The sequence below is a fragment of the Topomyia yanbarensis genome, chromosome 3, assembly GCF_030247195.1.
Source record: "Topomyia yanbarensis strain Yona2022 chromosome 3, ASM3024719v1, whole genome shotgun sequence".
NCBI classification, from domain to species: domain Eukaryota; kingdom Metazoa; phylum Arthropoda; class Insecta; order Diptera; family Culicidae; genus Topomyia; species Topomyia yanbarensis.
In genome coordinates, this window is record NC_080672.1 from 313512014 (window position 1) to 313534005 (window position 21992).

At 37.2% G+C, this 21992-nt stretch overlaps 1 protein-coding gene across 6 annotated transcripts in view; it reads left to right on the forward strand.

The window, feature by feature from the left end:
- The window catches only part of LOC131691395 (uncharacterized), a 956846-nt gene that overhangs the window by 187912 nt on the left and 746942 nt on the right, over nt 1-21992 (forward strand). For all 6 annotated transcript variants that reach the window (XM_058977753.1, XM_058977754.1, XM_058977758.1 and 3 more), the window contains exon 2: nt 1854-2594. In XM_058977753.1, coding sequence (XP_058833736.1) covers nt 1854-2594 — 741 coding nt within the window. The remainder of the gene's footprint in view (nt 1-1853; nt 2595-21992) is intronic.

Here is a 21992-nt window from a genome sequence, read left to right on the forward strand (position 1 = left end):
CTACTAAACAACACGTCGCCTGGCGACATGACTGGAAGCTCTAGTGATATAGGGAAACTAGCATCATCTAGCATCTGAAAATTAAGTATCGGATTCACAGTCGCGCGATCATTCAAGAATACACGCGAATATGCGAATGACCACACAGTTATAAATTCGAATTTATACACATGAAGCCCCACGCGATCGAACACGTTAACTTACAAACGCTCGAGCCCTTCGTGATGATACAAAAAGACGAACATGCAATTGCGATCATCCACGCACAACTACTCTCAAGGTTTCGTAAACACATAAACGCCCCAATGATATAATGAACACTATAGCACTTGTAATCTAATTAACGCGTTCTCAAACACGAAAAGTTAAACGTTTATTTCCACACAATCGTCAAGTTCTAACACCTGCACATATGAACCGAACTCAGCTCTACAGCTTCAGTAGAACCACATTCTAAAATTTTTTTTTTGATTTTTCATATTGTTTACATTTGAATAACCGAAAATAAAAGCCGAATATGCTTCGAAAACGCTGCTTCAAATATATTAGATTGTAAAAATCGAATGTAAAGATCCAGGGCAAGGATGAACTTCCAGTATAAAAAGCGAATACAAATGAATAATTCGTTAGGAGGAAAATCCGTATAACGTTCCATTCATGGTTAAAAGTCAGATAAAGAAAAGTACTTTGTAGGAACCGAATATATTTTCATACTGAAGGTTTTTTAGCTACTCCTACATCGGAGAGCTCCTGTCCGATTTTTCGCTTAAAGTTTGCGACTTTTATTTTCGGTTGCTCATTTCGAATTCAGTGTAATCCATATACCAAGTGTCAAAGTCTCACTTCGAATCAGACTCGGTACAAGTTTCCAGCGGAGCTACATCAAATGGTACAACTCGTCAACAGACTTAGCAGACCGTGTTTGTCGGTGTCACCAATTTCCTGTTGTTGCCGGCATTGTTTACACCAGGTTCTACAAAACCGCAAAGGAAAACGGTCGCATTTGCTACCACAACTCATAGCAAGATAATCTAAATTGGGTGCCGCCAATTTTTCTGCCTGCCTCGAATAGGGGCAGTCGTCGTCGTCGTCGTCGTTGAAGCCATGACTTGGATCGGAAATCGTGATAGAAATGTAATGAACGATTTGTTTATTTTATTATTACTTTTGAATAATAATTAAATTAAATTAATTCAATACAAGCGATTCGCGCTCGAACGGAGACGACGGAGTGTCATGCCGCTGGGCTTGGGTTTTATTTGGGATAGAATCGTTCAGTTCCAGCACAGCTGTTTGTTTGCGCCTACCCCCGTTCGGTATATGACAGGTAAGAGCTAGTAATGACCCGGAGCCGTGTCGACACCAGCACCGGAGGAACTTGATAATTGATCCCGATTTTGTCAACGGGCCACGAATTGGCACGTTTCGATTTCGCCTCCGGATCTCCTTCAAATTGATCACGAACTGGAGCGGCGTGAAAAGTCTTGCGCCATTCACAGATCGAATGCGCGAGGAAACAATTAGTACTTACTGCGGCGGCTACTGCGCCAAATCGGAACCGTATAAGGACAGACTTTCGATTTCTAGTTCTTGGCGTTTGGTCAACGGAAATACAATGCGGCATAGGCAGTCTTTGAAATTTAAAGAAAACGTGCTTTATTTTCATTTTATTACCACGAAATTTCAATCAAACGTTTATAGAATGAGTTCGTCGTACTAGTTAAAACAATTAATGTTCATATTACTAATTTTAGTTCAGTATCCTTCTAAAATATATTCAACAAGTAATCAAACAACAATGCAAACACCGGGCAAATGACTAACCCATTCATTTTTTCTTCCATCTCGCGCAGCTCACACCCACCACTCGTCGGGCAAAATCCTTCGATGACAACGCGTGGAAAACGCATGACGAGCGGCTGAACCTTTCCTCCAAGCTCACGGCCGTATCTTCAGTGACCCTATCGGCCCGCTATTCGGCTAACGATTCAAATCCACCGTCGTGTACCATCGCTGGAAACGCCGTCAGCTGTGGTGGCGGTTTGGACGATATTCTTGTGATAGAAAGTGAAAGTGACCAACACCCCGAGCAGTCCCATCAACACTATTCGAACGGTGGAACCCTGACTCGGGGAGAGGTGCGCAAGAGCCGTTCCAAAATGAAGAGCTACCTGAAACGGTGCAAGGATGCACTGATTGGGACCCAAACGACAGAGGACACATGTCCAATCACACATCACGAAGCGATTGTTCAGCACCAGCAGCACCAGTCCGTGGAGCCAGCCGTTCCGATCCCGACCGCCAACTGGTACCTGGACGATCAGCTGTGCGAGATTCGACCGGAAGATAACCGAGAACCGTATTCCTCGTTTGCGTCGGTCAGACAGAGGGAACAATTGGAAAGTGAAGAGCAGCAATCGCAAAAACAACTGCCTCTTCAGGAACTGCAGAATACGTCGCATTTGGGCCATGAGAGTAGTAGTGTGGTGGTGACGTTAGAGCAGCGGCCGACTGGCGATTCCCAGAGTGATGATCTATTGGATTCCGTGAATGAAAGTGGCACCGCAGGCGGTCTCGTTGCGCGGGGATCAGAGGTAAGTGCCTTCCTTCAACTGTACGGAACTGGATCGGTTAGAACCGATTGCGGGTACGGCAGAGTGCAAATAGATACAACGTTTGTTGTCAGTGTTGCGAAAAAATAACATTCAAATATTAAACAAAATTTTAACTTTAAATTCTCAGAACCAACATTTCGAGATTTGAAGTTTGATTGCGCAGATCATTTTTTTTTGGTTTTGTAATGCATTTTTATGTTGTTAAATATTATACAGTTTCCTTTTATGCACAAAAGAGCAAGAAAAACGTAGAAGAGTTGATCCGATAAAACTCTTTTTTTAAAATTGTTTTGACGATAGAGGGAGTTTTAGAATATTCATTCAAATTCCATATAATAATTCAACAATTTAATAATATTTTCCAAGTATTCATTGCAAAATACTGAAAGTTGAGCGTGTGGCAATGAATCTTCGGAGGCGCCTCGAAAAAATTCGTGCGGTTTCCATTAATTGATCCGATCAGTTGGAAATTTTTCACTGAAATTTGTTCACCTATTGTCCCAGGATGGGAGATCTTTTTTTCGGTTTTGGAATTTTTCGTAGCATTTTGAAGTCTAAAGTCCAATTTTCGCTAAAAACGTCGGTTAACTTATTATTGGAAAAATGTTGATAATAACAATTTGGGAAAAGTTTTCGAAACGGTTGGTCCAGCAGATTTTGAGTTATAATATGAATTGCTTTTCGCCGGGTGTATGATATTTTCTCAATTTTAAATCTTCCTCAATAAAAAATTGGAAAAAATTTGTAAAATGAAAATTGATTGAATAGCATAACTCTCACTGCATCGGAAAAAAATAATGAAATCCGACCTTTTTACGGAGAAATTAATTATTAATCAATTTATATATTTATTTACCTATCTATTTATTTATTCATTTTTCATTTATTTTCCGATTGTTCCTTTATGTATTTGTTTATTTTCCATTTATTTATTAGTACACTTGTCTATTTCACGGAAACCCGATTCATCACAATTTCAACTAAAAAATTAGTTGAGTTTTTGGTTTCGTCTAGTTAATATTTGGGCGAACTAAATTTTTGTTGAAAACAATAATCCAACGTTGTTGGTTTGAAGCTGTCAGTTTCAGTCTGGACATGAACGTTTCAGCCTAGCACAAAACTTAAAAAGCCTACCTGAGCTAAAGCTTGAAAAGCTTGTCTCAGCTTGTAACGCTTGTTTTAGTTCAAATACAATTGCATATGCCGTTACACTACCTTTTCAGCCAAGACACAAACGATTGGAATTCAACTAATCTCATTGTTGAATTAAACTGCTTCATCGTAAAATACAACATACGATATTTCAAACGTTTTGTTTCACCGACCGACGGATGAAGGTATGGAATTAAATTGTTGAAATACTCCGTATGCCAGTAATCCACACGTAAATATATTATATAGAGTTATGTTTCTCATAATGTTATCTTTTTATAAACTGCACTCTTAAATGCGACGAAATAACCAAAGCTATTTAAGGATTGTTGGTAATTGATTGATGATTTCAATTTTAGATGAAAGGAATAATTTTTATTTCTTTTCTATTTAGTCAGCCAGCACTACAAAAAAACTTCATACTTATTCCAGATCTAGTTTGGAATCTCAAAAGATGAAAAATAATTATCGTATTGCATATTACATATTACATTTGTTAATAATTGAAATTTTACTATATAATCGACTAAATCCGAAATAGAATGATTTTGACAATCTTCGACAATACTTTCAACTTTCAGTATACATGTATTGAAAAATATGTCAATCAAAATCATTCCTGTATTGAAATATTTTTAAAGAAAAACTAGGCAAAACCAAAATGAGGTCAGTTGAATTTCTGATTTTTGTGTACTGGTTCAGGTAGTTGCGTCCGGGCTAAAACAAGCTTTCCAAGCTGAGACAAGTACCTACCTGCATAACCGTTATGCCCAGCGTGTATGAATATACTGTCGCTACCTTGATGTATTCCAGTAAGGTGTGCATCTTGGCTACTTTGCTGTCATTTCGTATGATGTGCGTCTTGAATCAAAATCAATAATAATTTTCAATAACTATTATTTGAGAATCTCGCAAAATTAAGAGAAAATTTAGTTACGTTTTTCATTTTTCTGTTAAAATCAACTAATTAGGAAAACAAGAATTTGTTTTGTTATTTTCTTCATCGAATGGTTTTCAGTGTATGTATCAAGTTGTTCTATCATTCATTTATTTATCTACATATTTCCTAACATACCTCCAATCAGAAAAGGAGGAAAGGTACCACAAGGTTCAAAACCTCTGTTGAAGTAGAATACTTCTAATGTTTCAATATGGGAACCACACCTAAAACAATCGGTTGGAATAGTACCCATGTTTTGAAACGCAATTTTGTCAATAATTCCTGAGAACCCTCCCCTAGATTAATGGTATTGCAAACATCATCAAGCATGTTTCGTGCACCAGTTATAATGAACTTCTGACAGACAATTGCTTTAAGATGGTTATTGCATTACGCCTCAATAGCGGTGCATCGAGGAGACCGACAGGGCTTTGTGTTTCGTGTGTTTTCATTCTTTGCACCAGTTCAAACTAAACAAAGTTGAAGCTTATTAGTGTTAATGCAGTAATAATTGTAGTTTTGAGTACTAGTGTACAATAGTTATGTGCTTGTCGTATATCTATCTGTGTATGTGTTCATCTGAGTATTTGGATCAGGGAATGGATGCAGAACTAGCATATATGATAGAATAGTGTGTAATTTATTGTCTGTTCTGCAATTGGTCACATTTTTCCGATGTTCAGTTCGAGCATTCGATTCGATTCATTCGGGAAGATCGGATTGGATAAATTTATACACGATCAATTTACCGACGCCCGTGAATTATCCATTCCCGGTATGACAAAACTCGAACAAAGTGCAATTGTCATTAATGGTAATAAATCGTATTTGCAGGCATTTGAACGAGTTCAAATAGTTTGCTTGTATGTTACATGTGTTCTTTTCTTCTATTTCATTGCTTTTTTATACTTCTATAAGTTTGCTTTTCCATTACTGATGTATACCAACAAGAATATCTGTCAATTTATATGCTTCTATTTAATCTTTTTGCATCTTTTTTATCTTTATTCGGCATGTTATTTTTCCTTTTTTACTACATCTTAAATTATACCCATATTAACACTCACTAACACAATTAATTGTATATTCTCTCATATACACAAACAGTCGCCCAGACTCCAAACGTACAAACGTTCGTGGCGTTCATGATAACACAAATCTGGACACAAACGCGAACATGCAATTGCAATCATCCCCACATACTTACGCCCGCGATCTTGCCAACATTAAAACACCCCAGTAATTAAGTGAACGTATTAGCACTTATCAATTTACAAACGCGATCTCAAGTATCAACCCACCGTTCGTGCCATCATGAATCGTTCACGTCCGGAAGTCTCTGCCCTCGGTTCTAGCAGCCTAGACTGATGCCTTCAGTTGAACCAATCAAAAAAGAAAAATTACGCGCATATCCGCTAGACAACACGTTGCATGGCGACGTGACCGGAAACCCAGTGGATATGGGGAATCATTCTCTTTTAGTATTCAGCACGTTAACATACAAATGCTTAAGACCTTCGCGATCATCCTCGCATACTAAAGTCTGCGGTCTTGCAAACATTAAAACAGCTCGGTGAATATGTTGGCACTAATAAACTTATAAACGCTGTCTCAAGCGGGATTCTACAAACGTTCATGTTCGCGTGATAATGAATCGGTCCCGCCTCGAAATCTCTACGTTCGGTTCTAGAAAGCTAGATCCATGCCTTTAACTGGACCTAAAGAAAATTAAAGAGTTGTGTACCGGAAACGACTACGCTGGCATGAAAAATGTGGTTGTTTTTCAAGAGCATGCAATATAATTCGCGAATGAATTTAAATGTAGTACAACTATCGACTCACGTTCTAGCTTACTTCAGCTAGGTAGCCTGCCAGCTTATTTAATAAATTACATTGTTATTAAACCGGTTCCAGTTCGAAACGAAAGGGCGAACACGAAATTATTGCGACACCGAAAATGTCATGCCAATTTTCTTATAATGTTTAAAATCAATCCAAAATTTTAGGGTAGTTTTATACATATATTTACTTCAAAAATCAAAAGAAAAGTTAATCGATGGAGCCTTGGGTGTAAAATTGAACGCATTTTCGCTTGATGCCCTCCATCAAAGTCTTTACAGTGTCATCCGGTACCAGTTTCTCAGTTTTTTTCCGTTTTCTTAACATGTCCTTCTCGTTTTTGACTGTCTTCTTGCTCTTCCGAAGTTCCCGCTCATCATTGCCCAGTACTGCTCCACCGGGCGCAGCTCAGGACAGTTTGGCGGATTCAAAATGGACAGAATTGGCCTCATACCACTCCAGGACACTTTTAGAATAGTGGCATGATGCCAAATCTGGCCAAAATAGCGGAGATTCGTCGTGCTGCTGCAAGAACGGCAAAAGGCGCTTCTCGAGGCACTCAGATTTGTAGATATCGCCATTTACTTGCCCTTTGTCACGAAAGGCTCACTCCTCAGTCCACAAGAGCAGATGGCCTGCCAAATGAGATATTTGGAGGCGAACTTCGACATTTTCTTCTTCTTAAATTTGTCGTCCACATAGAACTTGCTCTTGCCGGTGAAAAACTTCAACCCCGGAATTTGCTTAAAATCGGCTTTTATATACGTTTCGTCGTCCATCACACAGCAACCGTACAGCTTCCGTGCCCAAGTTTTAGCTGTCGATTGTTGCCGCTCATCGCGGTTTGGGAAGTTCTGTACCTTGTATGTATGTAGTCCAGCTCTTTCTTTGCATTCTGGACGTAGCTCTGCGACATGCCGATCTTTTTAGCCAAATCACGGCTTGAGACGTTGGAATTTGCTTTAATCATCCGTTTCACCTTTCCCTCCGTCTTTTTGTTCTCCGGTCCCGGTTTTCTTCCAGCTCCTTTGCCGTGGTCCAACGTCAACCGCTCCTGGAACCGCTTCAACACTCTGGAGACGGTTGAATGGTGAATGTTCAACATTTTTCCCAACTGCCGGTGCGACACGTCAGGAAATTCCAGGTGTTTGGAAAGAATTTGTTCTCTCGACTCGCGTTTGTTCACCTCCATTTTCGTTGAATCGAAAAACACGACTTCGAGTTTGACAGCATGTAAACAATACACATCAATGAGAAAGTGTGCAAAATTTGGTTGATTTTTACCCAATGGTAAAAAAGTTATGCCCTGTTGAATGTGTCTCAATAATTTCGTGTTCGCCCTTTTAAAACAATAAAGTATAGCGGTTTGTTTTATAATTTAAAACAGTTTTGTTTTAAAATTTATATTGGATCTATTTGTTGCTTAATTTAAAACACGTTTTGAACTGTGTCTTGAATACATAGAGCAGGATAGATACTCAGAGTGGATAAACTGGGGAAGCATAATTTTAAGTTCTGTAACGCTTAAGACATCGTTAATTTTTTTTCCGAGAGTTGTCCTACTGGAGCTGGAAGGACTCTTCGTAAGAATCACACACTACAATTGTAGACGAGACAGGCAATGTCGCCTACTAAAACACTGTTTAAGGCCAATTGCAGCGGGTCATGATTCTGAATGTGATATTGATTGAACGGTTCAGATAGAGACGTAGAGACGTCGCGATCGTGTGTATCACCGCGAAAGGCTCGAACATTTGTACGTTAACGTGTTCAATCGCGTGTGCATGTGTATTTGCCTTCGCGCGCATAAATTCTATTTTATAACCGTCTGCCTCTCCCATATTACGTGACGTGGACCGTCATCCTGATATTTAGTTTTCGGTGTACAATTCACATTCTGACAAGGAGTGAGTTACCCCATATCACTAGGGTTCCCGGTCATGTCGCCATGGAACGTGTTGTCCAGTGTATATGAGAGCTTTCTTTTATTATTTGGTCCAATTGAAGGCATGGATCTAGTCTGCTGATACCAAGGATAGTGACTTCCGGAAGTGATCGATTCATGATCGTGCGAGTACGGTAACTTTTAGGTCCACATTTCAAACCGCGTTAGAAAATTTATAAGCGCTGAGACATTCACCTTATCACCGGGATGTTATCTTGTTTGCGAGATTGCGGGTATAGGTGCCGTGGATGGTCGCGAAGCGCTCAAGTATTTGTATGTTAACGTGTTTGTCACGTGTATAAATTCTGTGAATCTGATGATGATAATTTTTAGTGTATGGTACAGATGATAGAAGAGAGTCAGTTTTTCCATATCACTTGAGTTCCCGATCATGTCGCCATGGAACGTGTTGTCTAGTGAATATTAGCGTCATTTTTTGATTGCCCAACTAAAGGCATGAGTCTAGGCTGCTAGGACCAAGGTAAGACTTCCGGATGTGACCGTTTCATGACCGGGGTGTTTTAATGTTGGTGAACTCACGGGCGTAAGTATGTGTAGATGATTGCAATTGCATGGTCGTGTTTGTGACCAGATTTTTGTTATCGCGAAGGCAACGATCGTTTGTACGTATATGAGTATAGATATAGCTGAAATATAGTAATAAAAGGAATCATAACATTCCGAAGAAAGAAAAAAGATGCAAAGAGATTGATTAGAAGTGTATAATTTGACCGATACTGTTTTGTCATAGGGTAATTTTCGGAGAGATGCCGCGTCGGGTGAGATGCCGAACTCTCTAGATATCGTATGGACATATCTACTCCACTACTGATACTCCACTACCTTTGTATGATATTATGATATTGCGAGTTTGTCTTTCTTTTGGAACTCGGTTAGCTATAATTTTAGAGGAAAATGCCGTCGTGCGGCATCTCTCCCCTACAATTCAGAGAGATGCCGCATCAAAATTGCGGGTGAGATGCCACACACGATGGCGAAGGATGCATAGCTAAAATGTGTTTTTTTTCATATCAGAATATCATTAAATGAACATTAGCGTCAGATATAGGTTTTTTAATAAGATATATACACAAACTAACACCGTGACATATAGGATAATTAGTCTATTTATCTATATATTTAAACGGACTTTATAAATCTAAGTAATGGTTACTTCGGTTTACTCTTTAAAGTTTCAAATACTAACTGACATACAGAAATTGATAGTAAATCGTCTGCAGATTCCGATGAAATATCCATGTTTCTTCCATGGACATACATCGCTTACTCCAGGGTTGAAACATCGAAAAATGTAGCCCCAGATGGTGAAACTAAAAATATTATTCATCCGATTCCGATATTAATTATTTTGGTAATTTTGACTGATCATATATTTTCCATTTCTTCTCATTTAAGGGATTACATAGCTTTTTGTGCGAAAAATGTCAAGAAAGTTTGAATATACGTAAAGGCATAAAGTAATGATTTCATTACATCAAACTTACAGTATTTTGATAATACATTTTTCAGTGAAATAAACAAGCATAAGTTTATAAAAATATATTGAAAATAGGCGGAGTAATGGATTTTTCACCGAAACCTTTTTGCCTTTCTCATATAAAGAAAGGCTATGCAATCACTGTAAAAATCGACTTTTTAACCGAGGCCCGGAGGGCCGAGTATCATACACCATTCGATTCAGTTCGTCGAGATCGGCAAATGTCTGTGTGTGTATGTATGTGTGTGTGTGTATGTGTGTGTGTATGTGTGTGTGTATGTGTGTGTGTGTGTCATTTAAACTCACACAATTTTCTCAGAGATGGCTGAACCGATTTTCGCAAACTTAGTTTCATCTGAAAGGTATAACGCTCCCATAAGCTGCTATTGAATTTTTAGTTGATCCGACTTCCGGTTCCGGAGTTACGGGTTGAAGAGTGCGGTCACACAGCAAATTCCCATATAAATTGGTACCACCATAATGTTCAAATGATGTAAAACATATTAAAATTGATGTAACATTACTCTAGTTTGCGGGTCTGGATCACTAATGATCAATCAAAGCAGCTTTGACCACATTGGCCACCTATGATGGTTCATGACGCCCTCGGGGAACCCGCCAAGTTCCTAAGCTAATATCACACCCATTCCACAACGAATTCTCTACCGATTTTTACGAACTTAATTTCAAATGAAAGATACAGTAATGCCATTGACTGCTGCTGAATTTCATTCGGTTCTGACTCTTGCTTCCGGAGTTACAGGGATGTTAGTAAGGATACACTGGAATTTCCCATATAAATCGGTACAATCGTAATACCTCAGAGGCTAAAAACTATTGAAATGGTCACCAAATTACTTCTAATCGTAGATCTAGATCACTGATTGCCAATCAAACATTCTTTGAATATATTGTCCACTATCGACGATTCCGGAAGTCCGGAATTCCGGGCATATTCCACAATTAAAGTCACATCGGTTCATCGGTGATGACTGAACCGATTTTCTCAAACCAAGTCTCAAATGGAAGGCAAAATATGCAGTTGAGTATTGCGTAGCCGCCCCTTCCCCCCCCTCCCCACCTTGCCCTTACACCTCTCTCCTTCATCACTCCCCTCTTCTTGGATCACCCTCACGCCCAGATTTCCTTCATCCACCCCGTATACCGAAATAAGATGAAGGATTTCTGACGCATCCTCCACACCCACTCTACTAAACCCCCATTCCCTACACGTTCAAACGCATTCCACCAACCTTTGCAAATTATAATCACATGAACATAACATTGAACTCATGCTTATTAAGCTAATTAAATATTATTCTTTTGCCTTTCTTATATAGAAAGGTTATGCAATTGCTCCAAAAACCGACTTTCTAACCGAGGCCCGGAGGGCCGAGTCTCATATAACATTCGACTCAGTTCGCCGAGATCGCAAAATATCTGTGTGTATGTATGTGTGTATGTATGTATGTGTGTATATGTATGTGTGTATGTATGTGTGTGTATGTGCGGATTTGTTAACCAAATGTCCACATCGGTTACTCGGAGATGGCTGAACCGATTTTTACAAACTAAGATTCAAATGAAAGGTATAATATTCCCATAGGTTGCTATTGAATTTCATTTTCAACCGACATCTCGTTCCGAATGACGAGTTGAAGAGTATGGTTACAAAACAAAATTTGTTGATTTTTCCAAATCGGTTTCTCGGAATTTTCTGAACCGATTTTGACAAACTTAATTTTAAATGAAAGGTCCATCAGCTGCTGTTGAATTTTGTGTGGATCCGAGTTCTGGTTCCTGAATTACAGGGTGATACGTACGATCACGCAGCAAATCCCGATTCTAACGAATTCTGCGATGAATGTAAAAAGGTGTTTTTTTTCCAAAATGTAAACACAACTGTTGAATTTGTAGATCTAGGTCCCCAACAGTCATTCAAAGTCTCTTTGGCCACACTGGCCACCATCGACGGATCCGGAAGCATCCAAAGTCAGAATAACGGTTATATTGGTTTCTCGAAAATGGCTAGATTTGCTCAACTTAGTCTCAAATGAAAGGTGTTGCGTCCCCAGAAACTGATATTAAATTCCATCTCCATCCGACTTCCAGCACCGGAGTTACGGGTTGTGGAGGTCGATCACATAGAAAACTCCGATTCAAACCGATACCGCGATGAATGCAAAAAGGTGCTCTTATATATACTTACCTAGTGTAATAAGAATGAAAGACATTTCCATAAAGTTATATTGTACGAACCAGCTATTAAATCATAGTTTGGAGAAATGAGAAAGGCACAATTGCACCTCTAGGTGGATTAAAACAGGTTTTTCTTTAAGAGGTTTGCAGTGATCACGATTGAAGACCAATAGATCAACTAAAATCCCAAAACAAACGATTAGTTGAATAAATGATGATTTTTACCTGCATTCGGGAATGGTTTTCCTAGTAATCGCTGTTTTAAGCTCTAATAATTGTATTAACAAATTCTCATCTACAAAACAAAAAATTATGCATAAAAATGGAATCGTTAAGGTACGAGAAAAAATTAATTACGATCAATTAAAAAAAATTTAGTGATTTTTCGGCGGTCGTGCTCACGGAAAAACCATTTTTGGAAAACGACATTTCGAGATGATCGATTTAAAATTTCAAGTTACCACTGCACTTGGTAGACGAAGCGTGCTTGGAAGCGCTGTAACTTTCGATCTATTTATCGGATCTTATAAAAATTTGGGAAAATATTCTCAAGGAGTTGTGCTTTCAGCTAAGGTAATAAAAATAATTTCGTTATTTTGAAAAATAAAATCCTTAAATCCATCACTTACCTTAAATCCTTAAATAAAAGAATTTTCGAAGAAAAAACATGAATTGATTTATATTTTCTCTTTCGTTGAAGCGCAGCAAAGCGCGACAGGTAACAGCTAGTAAGGTTATAAAATAGAATTTATACACGCGAAGTTACATACACGTTAGCACACGCGACATACAAACGCACACGCGATCGAAACACGTTAACGTACAAATGCTCGAGCCTTTGGCGATGATACAGGCGGAAGGCTCTACGCCTGCACATATCTGAACCGTACAATGCTAATCACATTCAGAATCGCAGCCCGCTGCAATTAGCCTTAAACAGTGTTTTAGTGGGCAACATTACCTGTCTCGTCTGCAATTGTGGTGAGTGATTCTGACGGGGAACCTAGCTCTAGAGCTCCAGTAGGACAATTCTCGAAAATAAAAATTGAAATCGAACTGTTCTCATCTAAGTTATAGAATAGCTGGAACGGCAGCGGAAACCATTCAGATTAAACAGAATACTTTCAGTTCTGCAGATAATACTGGTAGTGGGGGAGACTGAGAAGGGTTGAAGCAATTTTTTGTTTTTATTAGATAAATCAACAAAAACTGTCATTCGATGATTGCTTATTTTAAAATTTCTTGCTTTATTCAATTACGCCAGAATAAATGGTACAAACCAATAACAGTATCAATATATTGATTTTAGAAACAGTGTTAATTTTTTGTAGTGTGTTTAACGTAAATACCCAACCGCTCATTTAACGTCATTAGCGTGTATTGGAGGATTTGTGGACACGATGTAAATAAAACAGATGCATTATGGTTGAATCCCTAACGGTACTGTTTCGCTAGTAATGGGTACTGTTTCAAATCTCCTCGGTTTCCCCTATTCGAATAAAACGTAGTAAATTTCCATTAAATGATGTAATTTTTTATCGAACTTTGTATGGACATATCCACTCCAATACTAATTACTATTAAAGTACTCATATATCATCTTATTCTTTATGAAGCAGTGAAATGATTTTACATAAATCGGAACATTGGAATAATTGTTAAAATTTGCACGACATTGAACGCAATAACTAATGTTGGGGAGACTTGACCAAGATTTTATGGGGAGACTTGACCAAGTGGCAATAAGCTGAAGAAAGATACAAATTTTTTGATATTTATCATGCTTTGGTATCTACTGTTAATGTTAATTACGCCACAAAAAAATCCTACTCCAAACATCAGTTTATATATTTTAGTATTAGTCAACAAAGTTAGCAATACTATGACTGATTTATTGACATGTGAACATGCAATGTAAGCAGTACAGTTAATCCTCAAAAAGAAATGCATTTAAAAAATCGAAATTTATGAAAAGCAACCCTTCTATATTTTTTACTGCTACCTAAGGTACTCGACAATGTGGAAAAAATAATTACAGTATGTTTTATGTAATTATTTTTCATTGTGATTTTTCAAAATTCTCTTGGTCAAATCTCCCCACGCCTTGGTCAAGTCTCCTCGCAGTAGGGAGACTTGACCAAAAAAAAAAAACGAGCGCAGAAAAACTTTTATAACTTTTGAAAAACTTTAAAAAAATGTAAAAAATCATGAACACGCACAATAGCTTTGCACATTATACCACAATGACGTTTGAGGTACTGAAGGCTTTTTTAAAGATTTGTGCAGGTTTAGCTGAAAACCTGGTCAAGTCTCCCATGTTCCCCTACTTAATAATTCCCGTCCAATCTTACTAGTATTTGGTCGGTGTTAAGTCAGACCGGACTAAGTCGCAAAATGATAGCACTGGATAAAATTTTTTTGCAACTGCATTCCACTCTTGTCAGAATTGTAATATGTTACATTAAGTATGAATTATGGCAAAAGTGAATTTCAAATTATAATGTGAAGGATGCAGCGATTGAAACTTTAAACTCGTTTTTCTCGAAATCAACGCGATGTCACTTGGCTGGTCTGACTTAACACCGACTATTTGTAAACAAAACCTTCATAAACCAAAAGTTATAGCTGTTTATGTAAACAACATGGGTATGAAGGGGTTAGGTTCTACTAAAATTAAGTGTCAATAAGAAAGAAGTAAATGCGAAGTTAATTTACAATGACTACGAAAGTTTTACATGGACAAATTTTCTGTTTTAAATTACACTACAGAGTAATGTAACACCCAATTTCAAAGGACGTTAGTATATTTCGATATAGAATAACCGCCTGACAACACTGCCCGGTTTGTTTCGCCAGAAGCAGCAAAATCCGTACGGGGGAGTATAGATGATTAATTTGACTATCGGTGATCGAAATCTCGTCTGCCTTTGATTCAGTATTGCCACAGGGTGCGCACCACTTCTAACTTTGGACAAACGGGAGTTTCGTTTTCAATATCGAGACAACCCATAAATGGTCGGTTTCGCCGTGGAGGGCTGACTGAGCGTTGAAAAGTAAGTGAAATTGTTATTAAATCTCATATATGGGCTATCGAATGTTGAGTTTACTCTCAACTAACGGTCACAGAGGTTAACGATATCATCACCAGTAACTTGGCCCCGGTGGAACGCGGCACGAATCACAGTATGAATAATGATTCAATCGCACGAATTTATGGCGGCCCTTGATTGGATGTGATTTGTTGCCCATGTGGCCCAGTTATTGAAATTGGGACGACCGAGTGTAAAGATACTTGGTACTGTTATAGGATCATCACTTCTTCTCGAACCAGTATTTTTAAAGTGAACTAAAATTATAGACGCACCTCTCGTTCACGGCCAACCATGTACAGCCAGAAACAATCTAAAATTACTGAAAAAATGATTCGGTGAAATCACCAATAAATCCAATTAAATGCGAATTGTATGTTTGGGTTCGTGTCCGACGATGCAAATTACATTAATAGCATTTCACCATAAAGTGCACCTCTCCTCGGTTCGATCACTGCGGTGGATCGGTTTCGGTTGTCGTCTCTCGAAGCTGTCCAGGTTGTTTCCCCACACCAACTCCCGCTGACCAAGGTATCGATCTCCACCGCGTACGGATGCGGACGGTCGGTCATACCATACAATGATAAAATCAAATGGCTGTATCTGTGTCATAAATAAGTAAATATGCGTGCCCAGTCGGCGCAAGATGTGACTGAGCTGAAAGTGAAATGCGCGGTAAATAAAATTAAATATCATGTCTGTTCCGCAGAGACTACCAAACCAATACCGCTCGCGATAGATTCGATTACGCACGGGACAACCCGGTGGGGTATCGATTGCCGAGCTACTGTGGGACGGTGCAGTCAGTCGTCGTTGTCGTCGTCGTAGGTCGGTAGCATTACTGGGATAGCCATTTGGAGAATCGTGCTATCCGAACTGCAAGCGGTTGTTGGCTGGACCCTCTGTCGGGCAAAACATGTGACGCGTGAGCACGTGTTGTGAGAAATTAAAATAAATCTTGTTAGTCAACAGAGCAGTTAAATCAATTGCTTGCCGCTTGGATGGGCTTAAAGTGTTTGGACAATTTATGGGAATTTGATTCGATTACGTCGATGTTGTTGCCCCATCAGTGTGATTCTGGTTGTGGCTTGTTGACCTTAGCACCATAGATATTGCTTTTATTGTGGAACATAGTTTCAGAAGAACTCTACTGTGTACTTAACAAGTTTTTTTTTTAATTTGATCGGTCTAGTGTAAAGTGAATTTAATAGCCTATAAATTAGTACACCAATGTTTTCTGAAGGACAAGATGTTGAAAACAGTTCCTATTAAAAAGTCGTATCATGTGATATAACATGAGACTTGATTTTGGTAAATTTTCACACGACAGGAGTTAACTCTTTCATGCCTAACTTTTTTCTAGTGCATGTAGAGTTTCAAAACTATTTTTCCTTGAAAACAGTTGGATCAAGAAACACGAAAAGCCCTTTTTCATAAAGATAGGTGCTTCCCCCGTAGTGCTAGAAGCTGCTGAATTTTTAGCTTCCAATGCTCAATTCATTTCCTATTGAATATTTACAATAGTCCAATTTCGTGGAAAACGTAGCCAAAGACAGCCTAAATTGATAAGTTTTATCAGTTTTAAATAATATTGCAACATAACGAAGATATATGAAAAATTCATTTTCCGTTGTCAACGTAAACTGTCTCTGGCAGCACTGCACCATCGGAATCCAATCAGAATAATTGTAATAACTTCAGCTCTAGAGCTGATCCTTGTAACTGTTAATACTTAAATGAAAGGCAATAGTCACAATTATTAGTCTTACTTGTTTTTGTGAGAAAATCTTTCCTCTATCAAAAGTTATAGCTGTTTAAAAACGTTGTTGCCCACAAAAAACATGGACATTAATGGGTTAATGGTGCTGAACTGTTACTTACGAATTGGTTACATTGGCGCACGCACGTTAAGAGGAGGGGGGTGTTTAATTGCCCCCTTAATATGCTAGATTGTTTTTGTTCATTTTAACAAGTATTATTATGATCTTCAAGACATATAAGAAACCATATCTTATTTTATTTAAGCAAACTATTTAATCTTGGGACGAATCGATAAAATCGTAAAGTTCGTTAAAATCTCGAATCTCTACCGATAACAAGATCGGCAAAAAAAAGAAGTACGATAAAATAAGAACTTTTACTTATTCAGCCAATCGCAATGACATGTTTCCAATGAACTTCAAAAAAATTATTCCATAAATTTTAGCCTGTAGCATTCCGCATCTCTATTCAAAACTTTTTGAAGTCGTTTCGACTAAATTTCGACATTACATATCGCATTCGCCCAAACGTTCGAGCTTGTTAGATTGCGGTATTAGATTCAACCGGCTGTTCAATCTCAAACTGGCAAATATGAGTATACGCTGATAGAATATATTTGTAAATTTTCTACGAATAGGTTTCATAAAACTATCTTTCGTAAAATATAAGAATGTTTTACATTTATTTAGTTTTTATCTAAATTAGTTGCTCGCTATCGAAATATATAAAAATAAAGATTGCAAATATTACATTTTTACGTTCATTTCATCAAATTAAATTATCATTCTAGTACATAATAGGGGTGAGCGCTTTGAAATAAAATCCATTTTCATAGATCGATCTCTTTAATGGAAAAATATCAATGTTGTCAAACATCGATCCAAAAAGATCGAATATAATATAATATGTAGAAATCCAAAAACTTTTTTCGTTTAATGTACGAAAAATAAATTTACCCTTTCCAAAAATACTCATGCTATATTAAACAATTGGTAAAAGAACGAATCATTTCGTTTCATTCACGAACAATCGTTTCGTCATCGACGATAACTGTCATCCAACGTACTGGCTATTCCACGTCAGGTTTATCAGTTTCATATTCTCTTGCTTTTAAACGTCTATGTTGAAATCTTCTGATACGATCATCGGAATATTTTTTCGAGCGCATGAAAATAAATTACGTGTAACATAGGCCCGTAGCCAGGATTTTGTTTCGTGAGGGACTTGATTTTTTTTGTATAAATCAGGACAAACATATGATTACGGCGTAAAAGCCAAACGTCAAAATTCACTTTAAAGGGAAATCCCGGATAAATCGGTACTGGCCGAACACCGTTCGCCGCACTAAATGCAAGAGAAACTTTTCTTTTTTTGTTTACTACCAACATCTGTGATTGGCGAGTAACCGTATGTTCGGAATTTTCATTCAAAGTGAACTTTGACAGTTGGCGTTAACGCCGTAATCAAATGTTTGTTGAGAAATCTTTTAATTCTGAAGATAATCGCTAGAAACTACAAATATTTTTTTTTTGCAATTTTCATAATGAAAATAATTTAAAAACATAAAAGATTAGGAACACACAAAATCCTAAAAACCTGACCACAAGAAAGGCGAATTATTGATGTTGAATTTGATTTTTATTATTTATTTACAAGTTACAATTTACTCTCGTTATAACAATAAATATGCTAGAGTTTAAATTATTTATAAGCTAACAAGAATCTGACAATTCTTGACGGTGCTGTAAAATCCAGGTGTTCTAAACTACACGTTTAAAAGGTATAGAAGCGGCTAATTCAAAATCAATAGAAAAATATCCATAAAATGTTCGAAAAGAACGTCGAAATTTCCTCTAAATATTCTGATTTAGCAAGCAATTTGTATGATGATGCGTAGAAAAGGTACAACTTATATTTTCTTGATCTCGCGTCCTGCAACTATTAAACTATTTTCCAGACTGGCTTTAGCCTGGTAGATCCGAGCCCCAGTCTGGAAACGTTCTTGGTGATCAATGGCATCAAAATTATCTAAAAATCGAAAGAAAATCACTTAACACTGATTACTGATAGCTTCTAATTTAATTTTACGTAAATTGTTAAATGTTTAATTGCCCAAAAAATTACCAAAATAACTAGAAACTATACGAATTCGAATAAGCTCAATGATTTCAGCTTCTCTTGCTTCCGACACATGGAACAAAATACATCGCACTTTCATCCCCTTTGTGGAAAAGTAGGTAAGGTGTAAGGCGAAAGTTCTAAGATGATTTCGGTTACACTTGGTAAGTCAATTCGTCACTACGTTAAACAAATATATTTACATTAATCTGTTCAGTAATTAGGTTGTTTTTTTTGAGTAAAAGTAGTTTGTTCTATTTTTCCACAAAGATTGCAAGATGTTCGACTAATTGAAAAAAGCTGTAATGTCTGTTTAATTACAGGTTTGTTTTACCACGGGTTCAATTGGAGCTGTTGCACCTAACAAAACCCTACGAATAACGAAAACGTAAGGGTTTTTCGAAAATGAAAACATCAGAGCGCAATTCCGCAAGCACTCGAGTTGAATATATAGAAAATGTTGAAGAGCTGCTCTTGAGTCGATTTCAATTCTTTGATTCATTTTTCTCTCTTTTCAGTGATTTCTGATAATCTATCTCATTTTATTCCATTGCGAACAAAAATAAAACGAAAGACTTTCACATACATGAAATCGAAACAATATTCCCAACTTATTGGCTTATAGATTCAACCAGCTACAACATTTTAGGCGCTCTCCAAGATTGCTACTGGTATCGTCACGTCGTTTTCCAAACTTACATAGACATTAATTGGAAACCATAGAAAGCGACTAAAATGCATCAATTGACAGCCTATGGAAAGTAAGGATAAAATGACGATAGTTACCTCTACCACTACGGTGTACGTTTCTGCATATCATAGATTAGTAACACACGATCGTATATAATTCGTGGGTATATGAACAACACAGTAAACCGCTAATTTATCACTTTTTGGCCTGTTTGTTTTCACGTTTACATTGCCTATTGATTGATTGTTAAAAATATTGCGGTTTTCCGAATTACTAGTTTCTTTTAGTAAGGGAATGTAGTCTACGTTGGGACGGGTTTGTTTAGAGGCTTGTTTCCATGATAATATTTTTTAACTTGTAGTACCCCACTTTGTAGATATATTATGTGTCTTAATGCCAACGAATGGAAGATGTTTACTTGCAATTTTAAATAAGACTTAAGATCAATTTTCTGCATGACGGCAAAATAGCCAAAAAAATGTGTCGTATAGGTTGGGACACTTCAAACAATTTAAATAATTAAAGACAATTTAAACTTTAATGCATTATATTTATTTTTGGTTAATATGTATTTGTTAATTGGTATTTTAGAATAAGAATAAGTAACTGAAAGACTTATTTACTTCCAATTGACAAAGTTAATCTGATTCACAGTTTTTACATGTAAAACTTGTACGCAATCTTGTACGCATGCGTAATTGAATGGTGTCCCAACCTATACGACACGCTTGCCGCAACCTATTTTTCGAAGAAAAAAAATCCAATGATGTACACGCAAAACCCTGATCTGTAATAACATTTCAGTTACTTATTAATACTTTAAAATTATTAACGTTGCAATTTCGATGAAAAAGATTCTAATTTAAGATGGCACAAAAATCAGCACATCAAAAGATTTTTTGCTTGTTTTTTGACACTGCTCAGCGCAGCTGTGACGAGAATGAACTATAACTTCAACTTGGCATCAAAAGTGAGCTACGACCGAGTCTAGTATGTGTTAAAAATAACAGATGGCAACACTGCATAGGAACGACAATATCGAGCTGTCCCAACCTATACATCGTCCCAACCAATACGACAATCCCTTACGGAACGCATTCTCCGCATAAAAATGAAATTGAGTTCTATATTACTCCCTAAGTAAAAAAATTGGTTTAAAACCGTCTTTATGCATAAAGGGCACAAAACCTAACTATAATCAGCCAAGGTATTTGCGTTTTCGATTGCGTTTGGTAAAAAAAATTCGATTGTGTTTGGTAAAAAACACCCGGACCGGTGAAGAAAAATCAAATTTTAGACAATATAATCACATCTCATGTATAGACCAAGCTTTCTTGTTATATTTTGCCATTATTGTAACTTTCCTAAAGTACGCATACAAATGAAGTGAATTTTATATATGGAGTTAGATGCGTTTTTGCAACGGTTTTTCGAGTGACAGTGTATTCATTCATAACTAGGCTTTGTAGTATGTATCTGTTAGCAGAATCAAAATAGGATAGGCTGAGTGGAAATGATTCAATGAATTGATCGAACGTAAATAATAAACTTTCGTTGGCTTTTCATCGATCCGAGTAAATTTGTTGCTAAGAATGTTTTCGTCTTTGCGCAACGAAAGCACAGATAGCTATCATGCAGGTTACGCATGCAACCGCTAACAAACAGGGACGCCACATTGAAATCTGTGTTTCGGTCAAAAATATCTTTTTACCATCTGTGATAACTAAAATAGGGAAAAAATCTTTGAAAATCTGTGATAAATTTCCGAAAAACTACAATATTTCCAAAAATCTGTGAAATTTTTTATCAAAATGCTAAAAATTTGCCATCTGTAAAAAAGAATCTGTGATCAAAAATTGTGACAAAAAAAATCTGCGACGTTACAGAAAAATCTGTGAATATCGTAACCCTGCAGTTAGATATAGGGGAGCTGTGGGTAAGGTAACCTGTCAAGTATTCGAAGGATATTGAAATCATTTCATTTGATAAAAAGCTGTCCAATATAAAATAAATATGATAAAAACCAAAATCGTTAAATTCGGTGTTACATCAATTGTAATTGAACTTTTAGCAGATAGTTCGATGCAATAAGTGAGGATCAGGGCAAAATGGCTCAATCGGAATAGCTGTTTGAAAATAAAATGT